Source organism: Acanthaster planci, linkage group LG05, assembly GCF_054643075.1.
Source record: "Acanthaster planci isolate LZ-2023a linkage group LG05, COTS_SCS, whole genome shotgun sequence".
NCBI lineage: Eukaryota > Metazoa > Echinodermata > Asteroidea > Valvatida > Acanthasteridae > Acanthaster > Acanthaster planci.
In genome coordinates, this window is record NC_141781.1 from 1,817,798 (window position 1) to 1,832,822 (window position 15,025).

Here is a 15,025-nt window from a genome sequence, read left to right on the forward strand (position 1 = left end):
GGGTGGAGTAGAGTGGAGTGGAATGCAGTGGATTGGAGTGGGGTGGAGCAGAGTGGAGTGGAATGCAGTGGATTGGAGTGGGGTGGAGCAGAGCGGAGTGGACTGAAGTAAATGGGGTGGAGTGGATCGCACTGGAGAGGGGTAGACAACAAAACAGAAACAACCAAGCGAGTCAATGTAGGGCCACGCTGATAATTAATGCAAACCTTGTATGCCCCTCCAAAAGCCTCTTACGCACATCAATTTAGGCACGCGCTATTGCAATACTGAACTGGCTCACTGCAGCAACATGGAGTTGCTTTCAGATATCATTCGGAAATGAGAAGTGTAAACCTACACTGAAAGTGTATGGTGTCACGGGGACATCAATCGTGGCTCTGTGCCAATAGTCTCCCTTATTCCCAGTCATGCTCCACACAGGGTCATCAGGAAGCTCTGTGTCGCTGCTCTTCTTCATGTAGACCTGCAGCGACTCGATATCCCGACCAAACATGTGATACCAGAACTCCAAGCAGGACGGGACAGGTTGTACCTTGGCTTCCGGGGACATTAACCGAGCTGTTCCCCGTGGGACGTTGGTGTTGTCCTGCTGGATGTACATGTAGAACCCTGGGAGGGAGCCAGGAATAAAGTACAGCTAAATTTATTGGCATTGGCTGATGGGGGGCCATTGATGGGCGAATTGTTTCTGGGGCAGGGTGAGTGCCAATATGTGACCCACTCGGTGAACATATGTCAGAAGTCGTCAAAGCCACTTTTGAGTTTGCATATGTAGCCAACTGAGCTTTACTTTGATACTTTATCACTCTATTTGGTACTCTGTGGAGAACTGAAATTGTTTGAGGGCTCTTATTGGTTTCCACTGTGCAAGATTCTCATGCGTCTCATTTTCACGGCGTGGGTCACAAATAATGGGACTGTTGGCCTCCATGACCTACATGTATTTGACCGCTTTGCACAGGAGGACCCGTAAACATGATACAGCTGTATACACAGGCACAGCTGCATACATGACGGTTAAAACGTCCTGCAAAACCTCATCTCACCTAAGGATGACATTTAAACTTACAGGTCCTCTATTTGTTTTGTTACACACACAGAGACCAAGACCTCTATAACAGAGACAAAGTAGACCACGAGTTTAACTTGGCCACAGGACAAATATGTTCATGTAGTAGCACATGTACTGAATGGCTCTGTGGGCAAACTCCAGGATCTGACTAGTAGGACATGTCAGTAAGAAATATTGTACAACTACCGGTATCCTGATCAAACGACTCATTTGCGTATTCAATACCAGAAGTTACCAGTATAGTAGTTGTTATATCTTGTTTTCTTCTTCAAAAGTAAACAATTTCAGGCCTGGTTAACATTACTTAGTAATTTTCAGATGAGAAAGATTTGAAAGAGATTTTTGCAAAATTTTTTAAATGAAAAGCCTCCAGGTCACATAAATGCAAACAAGCTGTCTACCAAAATCTTACTTTACCTAAAATTGGTTTCAGAAATACAATGCATTTCTTTTCATGCCGAACCTTACAGAGCATTTAAAATTCGTCCACAGCAGCTTTCACTCTCACTACATTTGGAGTTTGCATGCACAGGCCATTGTGATATGCCGCTGAACTGCCAAATCCTTATCTCTACAAAAGAAACTTATCTGTGAACAGTTATGTGAATCACTTCTTGTAACGTTTGTTTATCTGACTAGATCACTTTCTGGTGCAGCCTGGGTGATTTATGCACGTATTTTAAAGTTCCAATAAATTCAGTCCATATTGCAATCTGACGGACCCGATAACCCATAAGAGTTAGCATGCTATACGATTGGGTAACCACCACAGTGGAAATGCAGCAGCAGTAGGATTAAAAGTACATGCACCACCTGTCCTCTGATTTCCGGGCAATGGAGTAATTCAATATTTATCTTTCATTTTCAAACAACAGCTTCAACACCAGCTAGCATCCACCTTACACAGTAGAATGCAGGAGATAAGATTATCTCCAGAAGATAAATGGAGAAATAAAGCACCATATGCCCAATAAAAGGTGTTTTTTCACAATTTCGTTAAGTGGGCTTCTTTATTAATCCTGACATTCCTAATACAGCAATGTAGGACGGCATTATCTAACGGAATTACTTTCATTGGGAATATATTAGCGCAACAGTTCAAATGACTCAAATTGTGTGAGTTGACAAAGATTTAAAACTTAATACTGGAAACAACAAAAAAGGTCAAAGTTCTATGGAATGTTAAATCGCATTTTTGGCCACTAGTGAAAAATGTGTGTCTAGCTTCTTGAATTTAAATTCAAAATTAAAGATGGTGTAAATTATTAATATTTTTCACTGAGGAAAAACGGCAAGCATATTTGTGCTACCTTGGTCTGATACGTTAAGAGAATTGAACTAAGCAGGTAGTTTTTGGCATGATTTTCTTTTCAAATAGTTTTGAGAAAATTCTCAAAATGTTTAAAAATGTTACGAAGACCATACTGTGTTTCACTTAACGTTAAATAGTTTCTCACCGAGTGGGCTGTTGGTCGTATGGTCTTCTCCCGGCCCAGTACTTGAAAGGTACTGGTTTGCACCATTTTGCCACGTCCAGTCAAAATCGTCTGATGAATCTTGCTTGTAATAGCAGATCTCAATTTCTTCAAAGTCGCATGTGATACTGGGGTAATTCTTTAATCCAGCTGCAATACATTTGGCAAAAAGAAAAAATAACACACTCACAGTGAAAACACATTTTTTTCAAAACTGGTAAGTAAAACAAAACTTGGATTTTCACTTCCCCTGCCAACTTCTAACAATGCAGAATGTACGATAGGACATTAAAATTCAATTTAAAATGTCTGTAAACAACATACAGTTACATATGCTACCCACAGCCTGCAGTTGTGTATGTTGAGAAATGACAATTATTGGGTGCAGAGTGCGAAAGACTTGAATGATCCAAGCTAACCTTCTCCCGGACAGCCTTCGGTGGACGTGATATGAACATCATCAATGGCAATGTCACCTTGGTAACTGGTGCTTCGGAATGCCTCAAATATGATCTGGCCAAAATGGAACATTTAAAGATTACGAGTTATACCCTCAGTGTGTGTTAGGTATTTCGCTGTAAGCTGAACATTTTATGTTTTATATTTTAAACTGGGTGTTTTTGTCCTTCATAAATGACACTCTATACAGTGTTTAATTGTGCAAGGCTTGTGACCGCATTCTCTTGCTTACTCAGTTAGGATTCGAATCCATGACCTTGTGCTTACAAGTGCATGTCTTATCCTTGACCATCAAGATTGCAGAGGTTAAAGTAAAATAGCAGGTACTGCGTAATTTAACCACATTCATAAAAAGCAAGTTTTTTTCAGAAGCCTCCAAACAAGACAGAGTATACGGTATTTGAAGTATAACGTTAGTGATGAAGGACAAAAACACTCTATTCAATTAACATCTCCCCAGCGTAAAAAAATATGTCTTATAAATATGCATGATATTGTTGCAGTTGTCATAATGAGAAGTGTTGTTTTAAATGTTTCTTTTGGTCAATCAACTGCCTGACACCAACGAGCTGATATCAATATGCCACATTTGTTCTTCCATCAAAAGATCAACCTTAATTCCTTCTGCTGCCAAGCTTATACAGTTCTGTCTTCTTTACACTTTCCCTTTTAGCCCTAACCTTCTGAGAACTTTGGCTAGAGACCCTACCAGACACATCAGTCTGCATTTTAACTGATAACAAGATCCAATAGGTAAACTCTCCCCATGGCCAAACAGCTAGGGAGTATGTGGTTGCCAGTCACCAACTTAAAAACAGTCATGTAGTGATGAAGCATGGTTTCAGGTGTTATACATAACACCTATCGCATCATCGCCACTGTGACAGCCAGCCAATCCAATCACTGCTTTTCCACCTGATACGAGCTTTACTGGGGAATAGAAACATTCCATAGTCTGGACAGGGAGGTTAAGCATTACCAGATACTGTGTACACTGGTTTAGTGCTTCTTTTCATTCATAAGAAATGCTACAATCGGTGTGAAGAAGAAGAATTACTTTAACGGTACGAATAATTCTTTGAGGAGTTACATGTAGACAAAAGAAGGGTAACTGTCTATATCGAGAGTAAAGCTTGGTTTCCATATCGACGTGAGAAATGCAGAAAGCAATGCAATCAAGATGGAAACTGCAACGCAGACACACGGAAACATGCCAAATGTAAACCAACGTGGGAACGATCTGCAAAGTTGAGCCAGGTTTAACTTCGCCGACTCTCTGTGTCGAGTAGCCGTACAATCACGGATTCTGGCATGACCAGCCTGCAACGATGCCCCTCTTGCTTAGTTCCACAAATTTTGCCCATTTTACCCTTAGTGCTTAAATATTACACCCTTATGATAAATGAAATACCATAGCTGACCATCAATGAAATGCATGAAACTGGAGTACAGGTTGGCATCATGTGGCGGTACAGTCAATCTAAAAGGGTATTTCAGAAAAAAATCACAGACAGAGACGCGTTCACGTTTGTGGTGGATTGACCTTATGCATTGTCTTGTCTGCCCATGTATGCATCCTCAAGTTTTGAGGACCATCTGCGTTACAAATGACCGTATGGAAACCAGGCTGAAATTAATGCACTTGAACTGGCATGTGTCTTTGCTCACTAGGAAATCCAGGCTGCTCTGGACATGCACTTCGGCTGCCCGCCACTTGTCGCCTCGGTTGCCGGACAGCGTCCAAATGAGTTTCCGCTGAGTTGGAGTGGATGCGTTGGCCTGCAGCACATTCAAATCGTCGATGTGTTGGCCGTACATGTGATACCAGAAGATCAGGCAATGGGCGTGGCCATGAGTCTCGGTGATGGGCGGGGAGATCAGCCGCGCGACGTGACCCGATCCAACCAGGTTTGAGAACTCTATATACATGTAATTACCTGCAGTGTGGAAACAACCGGCAGATTTTCAGGAACAGCCCCTAATGTTTATCGTTAAACAGGTGTATTTCTGGCTGGCGGTTTCACCAGTCACAATACATGAGGTGAGTGGCATCCATTTTGGTAACATCTAATTGGTGAGAAATAAATGAGCATTGTCAACAGAAATTGATCAGTAATGATTGAGTCACAGTTTATGCTTTAACCTTTGCTAACCTGTTAATGTTATTAGAGGGTTTGGATGGGCCAACTACCATTCGGATTCGGTTTACGATACATTACTTGTAAGAGAACATCTACATTACAGTACTTAAAGGAATTAACAGTGAGTGCTACATAGTTTTTGTATCCTTTTTCATGACAGGTTCATTGTTTGAAGGTCCATTGCAGAAATATTTCAAATATTTTTATTAGTCACTCTGTGTAACTTCTGTCCTCAATTACTACAGAACAGCATTCAAAGCGTGTAATCCTTGGCAAAAAAGCTACCTGAGTTATTTCCATAGGTGTGGTCATTGGATGGCCCTGTTTGATAGCTTGGTGTGTCTCCACTGCCTACGATCCAATCCAGGTCATCCGAACGATCTTGGGTGAAATAACAGATGTGGAGGGACTCGAAATCACAAATGACCTCCTCTGCCAAAGAAACAACAGAGTAGAACCTATTGTAACGAAACATTGGGCTAGTGCCAGTCTAGGGCTGGTACCCGGCGAGGTGGCTCCGTGCCGCTGCAGCCAGTGCGTGTGTTGCTAGCGGTATATAAGGCAGCGCTCGCTGCACGTCGCTCTCTGTTTCTGCACGTCGCGCTCTTCCCTGCACGTCGCACTCTGCATGTTGCACGTTAGCTCTCGCAAGTCCTGGTACACAGCAAGCTAGCTCTCACAAACTCGCACTCCTGGGTCACTTTAGCGTAATCGGCCGGACCGAGGACCCCACGGCAGCCGGAGCTACCAGAGAGGTACGCAGCCCAGTTGGTGAGTGGAATAACAAGTGTTGAGTTGGTTCTATTGCATTCAAGTCTCCCGCCACCTGTATAGGAGGCGCTTAGATAGGATACACCTGAGTAGGAGTGAATAAATCAGAGTGCACACATAGAAAACCCTGGTGGTGTGGATTATTAGCGCCTCTACTGATTAGCCAGAGTGGGTGAGAAAGTGTGGGTGACTGCGGATTTCATGCGGTGCCTGGGGGTATATTTCTCCCAAACGGAGGTACGCCCCGGGTTTTCCCGATAACCGCTCGTCGGGAGGGCCTAATCCTGAGCGTCTGTCTGACGGCACACCACTGGCGAGTGTGAGGGTCAGCGGCACGCTACACTATTACAGAAAAAATACTCTCAAAGGAACGCCTACAGTCACAAGTCAGAAGGGTCATTCTATAAATTACGGGTCAAATTTTTTTCGAGTCCTTGTCACATCTGACACATGATTTTGTTAGTTCAGAACAAATTCTCTAATTTCCAAGCGTAATAAATTAATGCAAATTACCTGAAAGAAATATAAATAGTTGAAATCAATTTCAATGATATTTTCACGTCAAATGACACAGGTCAGGTGTAACAGGGACACAAAAATGTCTTACTTTTGGATCTGGAATTTATAGAATGACGAATGTACTTGAATGACGTCATGTTAAAATTAGGCCCATCAACTTGCGCCTTGTGTGCAGAAACATCAGACTTTGCGTGGCGCGCCGTTTGAACCTTTGACTTTGAGTCTGGTCTGCCCTGCTGATGTGTGACTGGGATAAAAAATGTGCCATGTGACTTGTACTTGGACAAAGGGACATGTGACTGGCTTTCTGACCGCACCAAATGTCTTGAGACTTGAAATGAGCTAACAAATAATGATTAGCGACTTAACCTGGACTTGCAAAAATCCTCTTACTGCCATTTTTGACGGAACAGCATCAAGATATGAAATTCTGTTAATCACAAACTTGGCTATGTCACGAACATCATACATGGTAAACAAATTTCAACACAGAAAACAGACCATTTTAGGGAATATGTGAACTTGAAGTCTGTAGACAAACAATGTGAACAGTGCATTCACCATTTGAAAATTGTTCTCTAAAACAAACAAACTGGTAGCAAAGCAGTGTTGCAAACTTTTAAGAATGGGAATGTCAAAGTTCAAACTCAGTAGGGGCACGTGCACTGGGCCACTTACGAATTAATGCAGTAACTCTATGTACTCTTTACATCAACCACTTTTCAACAGACCATGTGCAATTATGGTCTGATTGTATAAGTACACAGGTGCAGCTCACATCTAAGCAGCTTATAACTCACCTCCAGCTGATATTTAAACGCCCTTGTTTCCCATTTGTTTTGTACATGCAAACAAAGTCAGCTAAGTCTGGAGAGGCCGACTTCGTACTGAAAAGTTGGTTACTTTGCATGGCCTCTTTTGGTGACAAATATTGCTCCATGGGCATGCCTTAGAGTGTTAAAAGATATACGTGTATAGTTGCAATTCAATTCAATTGAAGTTCTTTCAATTCACATGAACATAGCAATTTGAATTTTTCACACTAAAGTCGCAGTTGCTGTATCTCGCGATTCAGGGCAACCTTTTGCTTAGTTACATATGAGACATCTTGCACCAATACACTGTTTTCATTGGATAAGGAGGGCAAAAAGGAACCAGTCCATTCCAGAGACAGTTATTGCTATGCATGCATGTATAGCAACACTGTCTTTAGTCTAGGAATTCAAATTGTTACGTTTATGTGCAATCAAATATTAGCTCAGTGTACCAGATTTTATTAAAGAAACTTGCAAAAGGCTTAATGAATTGCAGACAATGCAAAAAAGCGAATGGTCTGTTTGTTTCTTACCCATTGGACATTTGCCCTCCATAAGCAAAAGATCATCAACAGCAATACAGCCATCATAATCTCGATTTCGACTTGCCTCAAATGCAATCTGAGGATTCATAATTTAATAACGATTTTAATCGTGAAAATTGTGAAAGTTAATTAAAATTAACTAATGTTTAGGACTGGTCATGCACAAATTTATTCCCATAAATAATCACTATTGTGTCAGGAGGTCAAAACAAGTCCATCTTGAAAAAGTCAAAACAAGCTAAAAACTAGATGTTCTAAACATTTCCTAGCCGCATGTTTGCATAACTGCAAAATCTCAACCCAATCAAACACGTAATTCAGGAGATATAGTAATATAAAGGCGGCACTTTTAATGTCATTTAGCTTGTCAACGGATGAACTTATCCCAGGAGGTCAATTTGTATCTATCACACATCCAGTAGTATTATAAATGACCACATTTTCCTCCTTTATCTACCCGACGAAAAATGTGACATCATCAGAAATAAAAATGACATCATCTAAAATAGCCCCCACCCCATCTCCCCTGGATACCTACCCAACCCACCCCCACCACCAAAATAATGCAGTAAACGACTTACCGCATCATTTTCACACCCCACCTCCATCTCCCCTTTAAGAACTTTTTTATCACGTTTATCTCACAACTTTAGCGCATAATATTCGGGTGGTGAGGCTTTGCTCATAGCTTTGGTACTGACGGAGTTACCGTACAATATTTAGGAGATGAACTCGTTTTCGTGTTTAACAACGTTTAGACCTCAGTACCTTTGCTCAACTTTGCGATCAAGTTTTTTCTCCTTATCAACCATTTCTCTCGCTAATATTTGAGCACTCTCTTCAATTTCTGCTATATTACTCGTTTCAGTCAGTTTGGTATCTGCTTTACGACGACGTTTTTCTTTCATCTCGTTAAATTTGCGGAATGTACCAGTAATTAACAGAAATTCCTCGTGACTAATGTCCCCGTCGTTTATCGCTTGCGACACGTACTCGTCAATCGTATTCAACTTTGCATCACACAAGATTGGGCTCTGCTCGTGTTTTTTAGTTTTATAAACCAACTTACGACTCGCGTATTTCTACAACGCGTATGCTCCAAACGCACTGATGGTGAGACCGTCCATCACTAGTCCGATGGGGGCCGATATAACCCCCGTTAAAGCGGGGATACCGACCGCGGTACTCGTGGCGCCCAATGCTTCGACTCCGTATTCTACTATATTTAGTGCGGTGAGTACCCACTTAATCTTTTTGTAAGTAAGTTATCTCGAGTCGCGTTCTTGCATCAATTCTTTTTTCATGTCTTCGATCTTTTTGAGTCGGTAGACCTTTTGGCTTGCTTCGTTTTCACTTGTTTCACTCAGTAGCTCGGGGTAAAGCTTTGATGGTTTTGCGTTGCTGTGACCATTCATTGTTTCTTTTAATTATACGCTGCAGAAAATCATACAATTCCAACTCGATCGTAATTTTAACACCCTTGTTGTTGATTTCTTTCTTTTCTCAGGGAAAATTGCAAACTCGTTATTTTTGTGTTTAAAATTGGTTAAATGGTTTCACTCGGGTCTAATGCACTACACAACACGTCCGAAGGTTGCCCGATAAAATAATTCAAATTGCCGTTTAATTTTTGACACTTGTATCCAAACCTCCTTAAAAGGGTTTATGTTTATTTTCCCTTTGTAAATAACGTTTGGAACGAGCTTACCTTTTGGCAAATTCATTAACTCACCCACTTCTTTACCCTATCGCAATCTGAGATTTGGTAAATCACAATCTGTCACCAGTATTGTAGCTAAATTGGAGTCTCAGTGAACCTTAAAACTCACGCCCAGAATGGCGTTTAAAATAGAATCAAGCCAATCCACGTTGTAAACCCCGGAGGAATAACGACATTTCCGCGTTCGCCACATTGCAAAAACTCTCCAGGCGTTTCTTGTGCAACTGTCGTATGATCCCGATATTAAAACCCATAACTAAAAGAGCGTCTCTGGTTTAGTTCGAGCGGCTCTAATGGTTCTCGTTCTTTCGTCGGTGTTGTCAGCAAAAAATCATTCGCGAATAAAGTCCAAGGCGATGCAGCGGGCTTCTTCCATAAGATCTATTTTTCTCTAGTTTCTATTGCTCTTAATCTTAAATGTCGATTTCTTAACGTTTCTTTTTGTTTGTTAAAGGTCAGTTATTTTTGGTCAACTAGGGCGTTGAATTCTTCTAGATTCCCCGCTTCGTAAGCTCGAATGTAATCTGTTATTACGTCATAAAAAAACTGAACTGTCTGTCTCTTAGGTCTGGTTCTTGGTCTGCCATTTTTATGTACCAGCCTTCCTTCGATATGAGTTTGCCATTCGATATCGGTGGAGTTTGTTATGTTAAAATATCCCTGGTGAAAGCCTACTTTTTTACTTTAACGTTTCCATCGCCTTTTAAACTATCGATATAATTTGTAATTGAAACGTCGGTGTCTATTTATTACCGTACTCTGTTCCAAAAAAGTTTTATGCAGTTTTTAAAAATACTTAGCATGGGAGTCAATTTTAGCAATATATTTATCGTTGTTATCAAACACAATTCGTTTTGGGCGAAGTTTCCCGATATTACATTGACTTACAAAATGCCAAAGGTCACCACGCAAAAAGTCGTAGACCGCTACCGTACAGAGCCGATGTTGTTTTATCAAAATCAAATCAATTTTGCGGTCTATTGCGCCACGACTGCGTGTGGGGTCGATTTTGGATTGATCGGTAACCCCGATAGTTACGAATCGGCTTTGATAAACCTTCACGCCAATACACAGTTCAGAAGGTGTTTGCAAAGTGCAAGTTTCCCTTACCAAGTGAAAATCACTTTGACTCGCACAACTACTACGATCAAGATGCTTTTATCGAACTTGCTGAGAGTTTAACGTGGACCCCTACAAAAACTTTAGACAAAACTGGGACCCTTTTTCAAACGGTCTCGGTACCGCTTACTTTTACAACATTGCCGGTTCTTCTGATCATGGCACTCATAATTATCTTCCCGTCTCCGGGAAAACTACAATCCAAAACCGGTATACAGTGAGTTTGGCCTCGAGGGTAACACCATGCGCTTTATTATTCACAAAAGAACCAAACTCACAGACGTGGGACTCGTTCACGTAAACGATTCGACCGAACTTACGTCTGGTCCCTGTTGGGAGCCCAAGCCTTTAAAGTGATACGAGTAGAAAAACCGAAGTTGACCTAAACTAAACGAGATGTATTTTCGCTATTTCTAGGATAATCAAGTCTATGTAAAGATTGCCTTCAAATGTAGCCGCTCCTTGCATGACGAGATGCGCATCATAATTTTCCAAGTTGTGAAATATCAGGGAGTCAGGTTGGCAAAGTAGTTCTTTCCTCGCCTTCCACCTCTGTGGTCCCGGGTTCGATACCCGGCCCGTTCCACATGTGATTTGGGTTTTCAGTCCCTACCTGACTCCGTGGGTTTTACCCAGAATATTCCTCTGGGGTTTACCTCCCACCTCTAAAACTGTACCTGCTTCTTACTGTCTCGTTTTACTGATGTTGGTAAATGTGGGTCGTTTGGCGGCTGCCCGAGGCGCCCTTGGATGCCATCGGCTCAACCATGCTTAAATGCATTCATTGTTCCACGCTTAATATCTTCATTGTACAGTGCATTTGAACATATTTATATTAAATTTGCGCTTAATAAATGAATAAATCAGTATTATTATCATCGACGGGCGCCTCTTGAAGTTGTAAATTGGCATAATCTATTTAAGACTTGATCGCACTTTTATAATCGGGTGTTGTAAATCGATTGTTTCGCCCCTTGTGACCGTCAAATTTCTTGATTCAACGAGACGATTGAGATCTTCTTTTTTACGTCTCGTGATATTCGTATTATCTTTGAGGGGATCTTGGATAGCTTTAACATAGTCTTTTTTGAAATGTCGACGCGTATTTGGATTTCTGGGAGGTGGTAAGTTTACGTTAAAATCTTTGATGTGTTGCTTGAGACTGTCTTGAGACCACGATCTAAGCTTGTACGGTATTAAAATTCTTTGTTTCATCATTATATATGCTACTTTTATATATCTATTTGTTCAAGCCTAATACCACTTTCTTGTGTCAATGCGAGACAGAAAAGTAATTTCACGTTGTCTTAAGTAAGTTAATGTCTTAGCTCATAAGGATGGAGGGTGTGGGTAATTTATCAGCTATAATGTCATCGTCGTCGGCGTCACTGTCGCTGACTCTTCGCATTGCTTTGAGAGCTGTCTCGTTCGAAATAGTAAATAATTTGTCTTCTTTTTATGAGTAATTTGACAAACATACGTTTCTTGTCTTTTTTTATTCAATGAATAAATAGGTTTCATCGTGTCTTCTATCGTATCTTTTTTGTCTTTTATTCTTGCTCGCTTTATAGGCATTTAATAAAATGAATAAAATGTAAAATTTGCTTTTACTACAATATTTGAAGCATTTACTCGTGTTTGTATGAATAATAATGACGCAAACGTTTTTACTTTAGTGCAGTTGCTAAAAAGTAAAAGTATTTTCTTTTTACTCTTTAAGCTTGTGCTTGACGATAAGCAGCTGCTTCATTTTGTATAAGTAAAAATGAATAAGTTCTACAGAATGGGAGTATTTACTTGACATTTTCCAAGACAGGGTCAGGGCAAGCTTGAAAACGAGGAGCATTTACTAATGTTCAAAATGGCCGCGTTAATGAATGTCATTCGAAAGGAAAAGCTGTATGCCTCTAGGAGGGAATCTCAAGAAACCAGAAGCAGGCAGTTGTACGGATTTCAGAGTGGCAGAGCAATTTTCTTCATCCAGGTTTTTGTGATCAAAATTACTGCCATCGTGCTTATCTGCCATGCTGAGGTTTCAAGATAAGGCATGGCACCGTGCTGCACTGTGTGTGTCAGTACGTGCAGACAATGGAAGTCCTTTTGTGCAAAACCGTTCGGCTGTGAAGTCAGCCACAAGCATAAAGCATTTGCTACTATTTGTACAAGCAGATGCTGAACAGTATCACAAATTCAAGCCATTGCTTATTCTTAATGCTTTTACTTCTAAGTAAATGCTTTTGCTCTTTGCTTAAACTTCATGGCATTTGCTAGTTTTTATTCATAAGATCCAATGTGACGCCTGGAATTGTGGTGGTGTCTTTTTTCGATTGTGAGGCAATAAATTTGTACGATTCATAATCATGTCATCTAAAACGTTTATTTCTTTTTAAGGTAATAATATATTTGATAACCAGTTATAGCCAATGGTTTGCACAAGCTTCCAAATTTATGAGTGGGTTGAATGCCGTAGCATAATGTTTCGGGCATCATAATTAAAAGTTAACATTCTTCGTCTTTGTATCGATAGTATATAGATGAAAAACAAAAACATTTCTTGTTACAGGATCTTTTATAATTCTTTGGATCAAAAGGTCCGTATACGACGTTTGGGTCTTTTACAATTTTGATTGAGCAATTCGTGACCATCAGTTACAATATATCTCTTGATTACTATTGTTTTTATTAAAGTATCATTTGTTTAGGCCAATTACACATTAAAAATAGTTCACTTATATGCATGTGAACATCAACAGTTGGTCTTGTATTTTCCGTGATTACAAAACAGAGCTTCGTGACAAACGTTGTACGTACATTTTGTCTTTCCATGTGGGCAAGCGGGGCGACATTCTTGGTATTCGACTTGTCATGCCCGTGTTTACACATACGCCACTTTACGCGCTTTTCTGTACACATTTCAATATTTCGTGTAATTGTTTGTTTTATTTTCTGTCTAAATTCAGTAAGTGGTTCATTTATTACATCGTTGACAGCATTTGCTTTCTTGAGTCTTTGACATGGTTGTTTCAATAATGGTGCTTGTTATTAATATATCATTTATTTAAAGTGAGTATTATTAGTGAGAATATTATGCGCTAAAATTGTGAGATAAACATTTTGATAAAAACGTTCTATATTTGGTGGGGCTATATTTGGTGATTTCAGTTTTATTTTTGATGATTTCACTTTATTTTTGATGATGTCACTTTTTTTCGTCGGGTAGCAGGAAAATTTGGCCCTGAAACATCATTTATAATACTGCTCATCCCCTTCTAGATATCTGCACGGTTTCAACCCAGCAGGACATTTACTATAGGAAATATAGGGCTTTAAAGGATGCATATTTAATGTCACGTGACTTATTTACTTCAGGAGACATGGGGCTTCGAAGTTTGCACATGAAATGCCCTGTCACGTAACACCTGATGACGTCATGATCACAATTTTCTTCTTGGTCCCTCTCTAGCAGGTGGATTAAGAGTGTGCACCTAATATGTAGTCAGTTAGATTGATAAGGCCCAAAGTCAGGCTGTTGAAAAATGTGAACAAAAACTATGGGGAAAAATTAAATATCCAAAATTCCATAAAAAGTGATGTCATCATGATTTTATGCTTTGGGGCACTTTTTTGCTATAGCGTGTTTGAGGCAACTTTGATGAAGATCCTTGCAAAGAGATCAAAGTGCCCTGGAGAAACCTTGTACAAGAGAAACAAGATTTTTGGAGAAAAACAATCAGGAGAAGAAAAACAATCCTGACAAAATGAATGCCTTTTTCACAAAATGCGAAACAGCCAAAAACTATAGAGTTTTAAATGACTCAGTTCAACAATTGTTTCATATTTTTTTATAAACACCCCAGCCATTTTATGGTATGTTCCTGTTGCGAGTAGGCATAAACAACCACCTTATATGGAGATAGACAATACCCGTTGTACTAGTTTATTCTGGGAACAATTCAAAGAATCAGCCCTATACGTAGGGACTGAAAATGCAATCCAAGTGTCAGCCCATGAGGGATTCAAATCACGGGTAAAGAGATGGAAAGGGAAGAAACCCCATCGAGCTAAAGGACTCCCCAGGAATGTGAGGACTAACCCGATAATTGGCATAAGTTGGGTTGATATCCAGTAATCCTCGGTGCCAGTAACCTCCCTGATCCCCGGTCTTGTTAAACGGTATGTGGATTGGTGCAGCGTCGCCGTCAGACACAACGTAACCATTGAGGTTACCAACTCGGTTTCCTCTCATGTAATAGAAGAACTGTAAACATTTCACTTGGAACGCTTGTTGCAGTAAAGCCGTGCGAAACTCGCCGTATTCCTGGCCATTGCTTTGATTAGAGTCTTGAGGGACGTAAAGGTATATCCCTACCGAGAAAATGAACGGTAAAG

At 40.3% G+C, this 15,025-nt stretch overlaps 1 protein-coding gene across 3 annotated transcripts in view; it reads right to left on the reverse strand.

Moving 5' to 3' along the window:
• LOC110985856 (MAM and LDL-receptor class A domain-containing protein 1-like) overlaps positions 1-15,025 on the reverse strand; it is a 48,865-nt gene that overhangs the window by 15,661 nt on the left and 18,179 nt on the right. For all 3 annotated transcript variants that reach the window (XM_022247272.2, XM_087136935.1, XM_087136936.1), the window contains exons 6-12: positions 14,730-15,001; positions 7,786-7,873; positions 5,433-5,579; positions 4,675-4,943; positions 2,967-3,060; positions 2,530-2,697; positions 338-609 (exon numbers count right to left, since the gene is read on the reverse strand). In XM_022247272.2, coding sequence (XP_022102964.2) covers positions 338-609; positions 2,530-2,697; positions 2,967-3,060; positions 4,675-4,943; positions 5,433-5,579; positions 7,786-7,873; positions 14,730-15,001 — 1,310 coding nt within the window. The remainder of the gene's footprint in view (positions 1-337; positions 610-2,529; positions 2,698-2,966; positions 3,061-4,674; positions 4,944-5,432; positions 5,580-7,785; positions 7,874-14,729; positions 15,002-15,025) is intronic.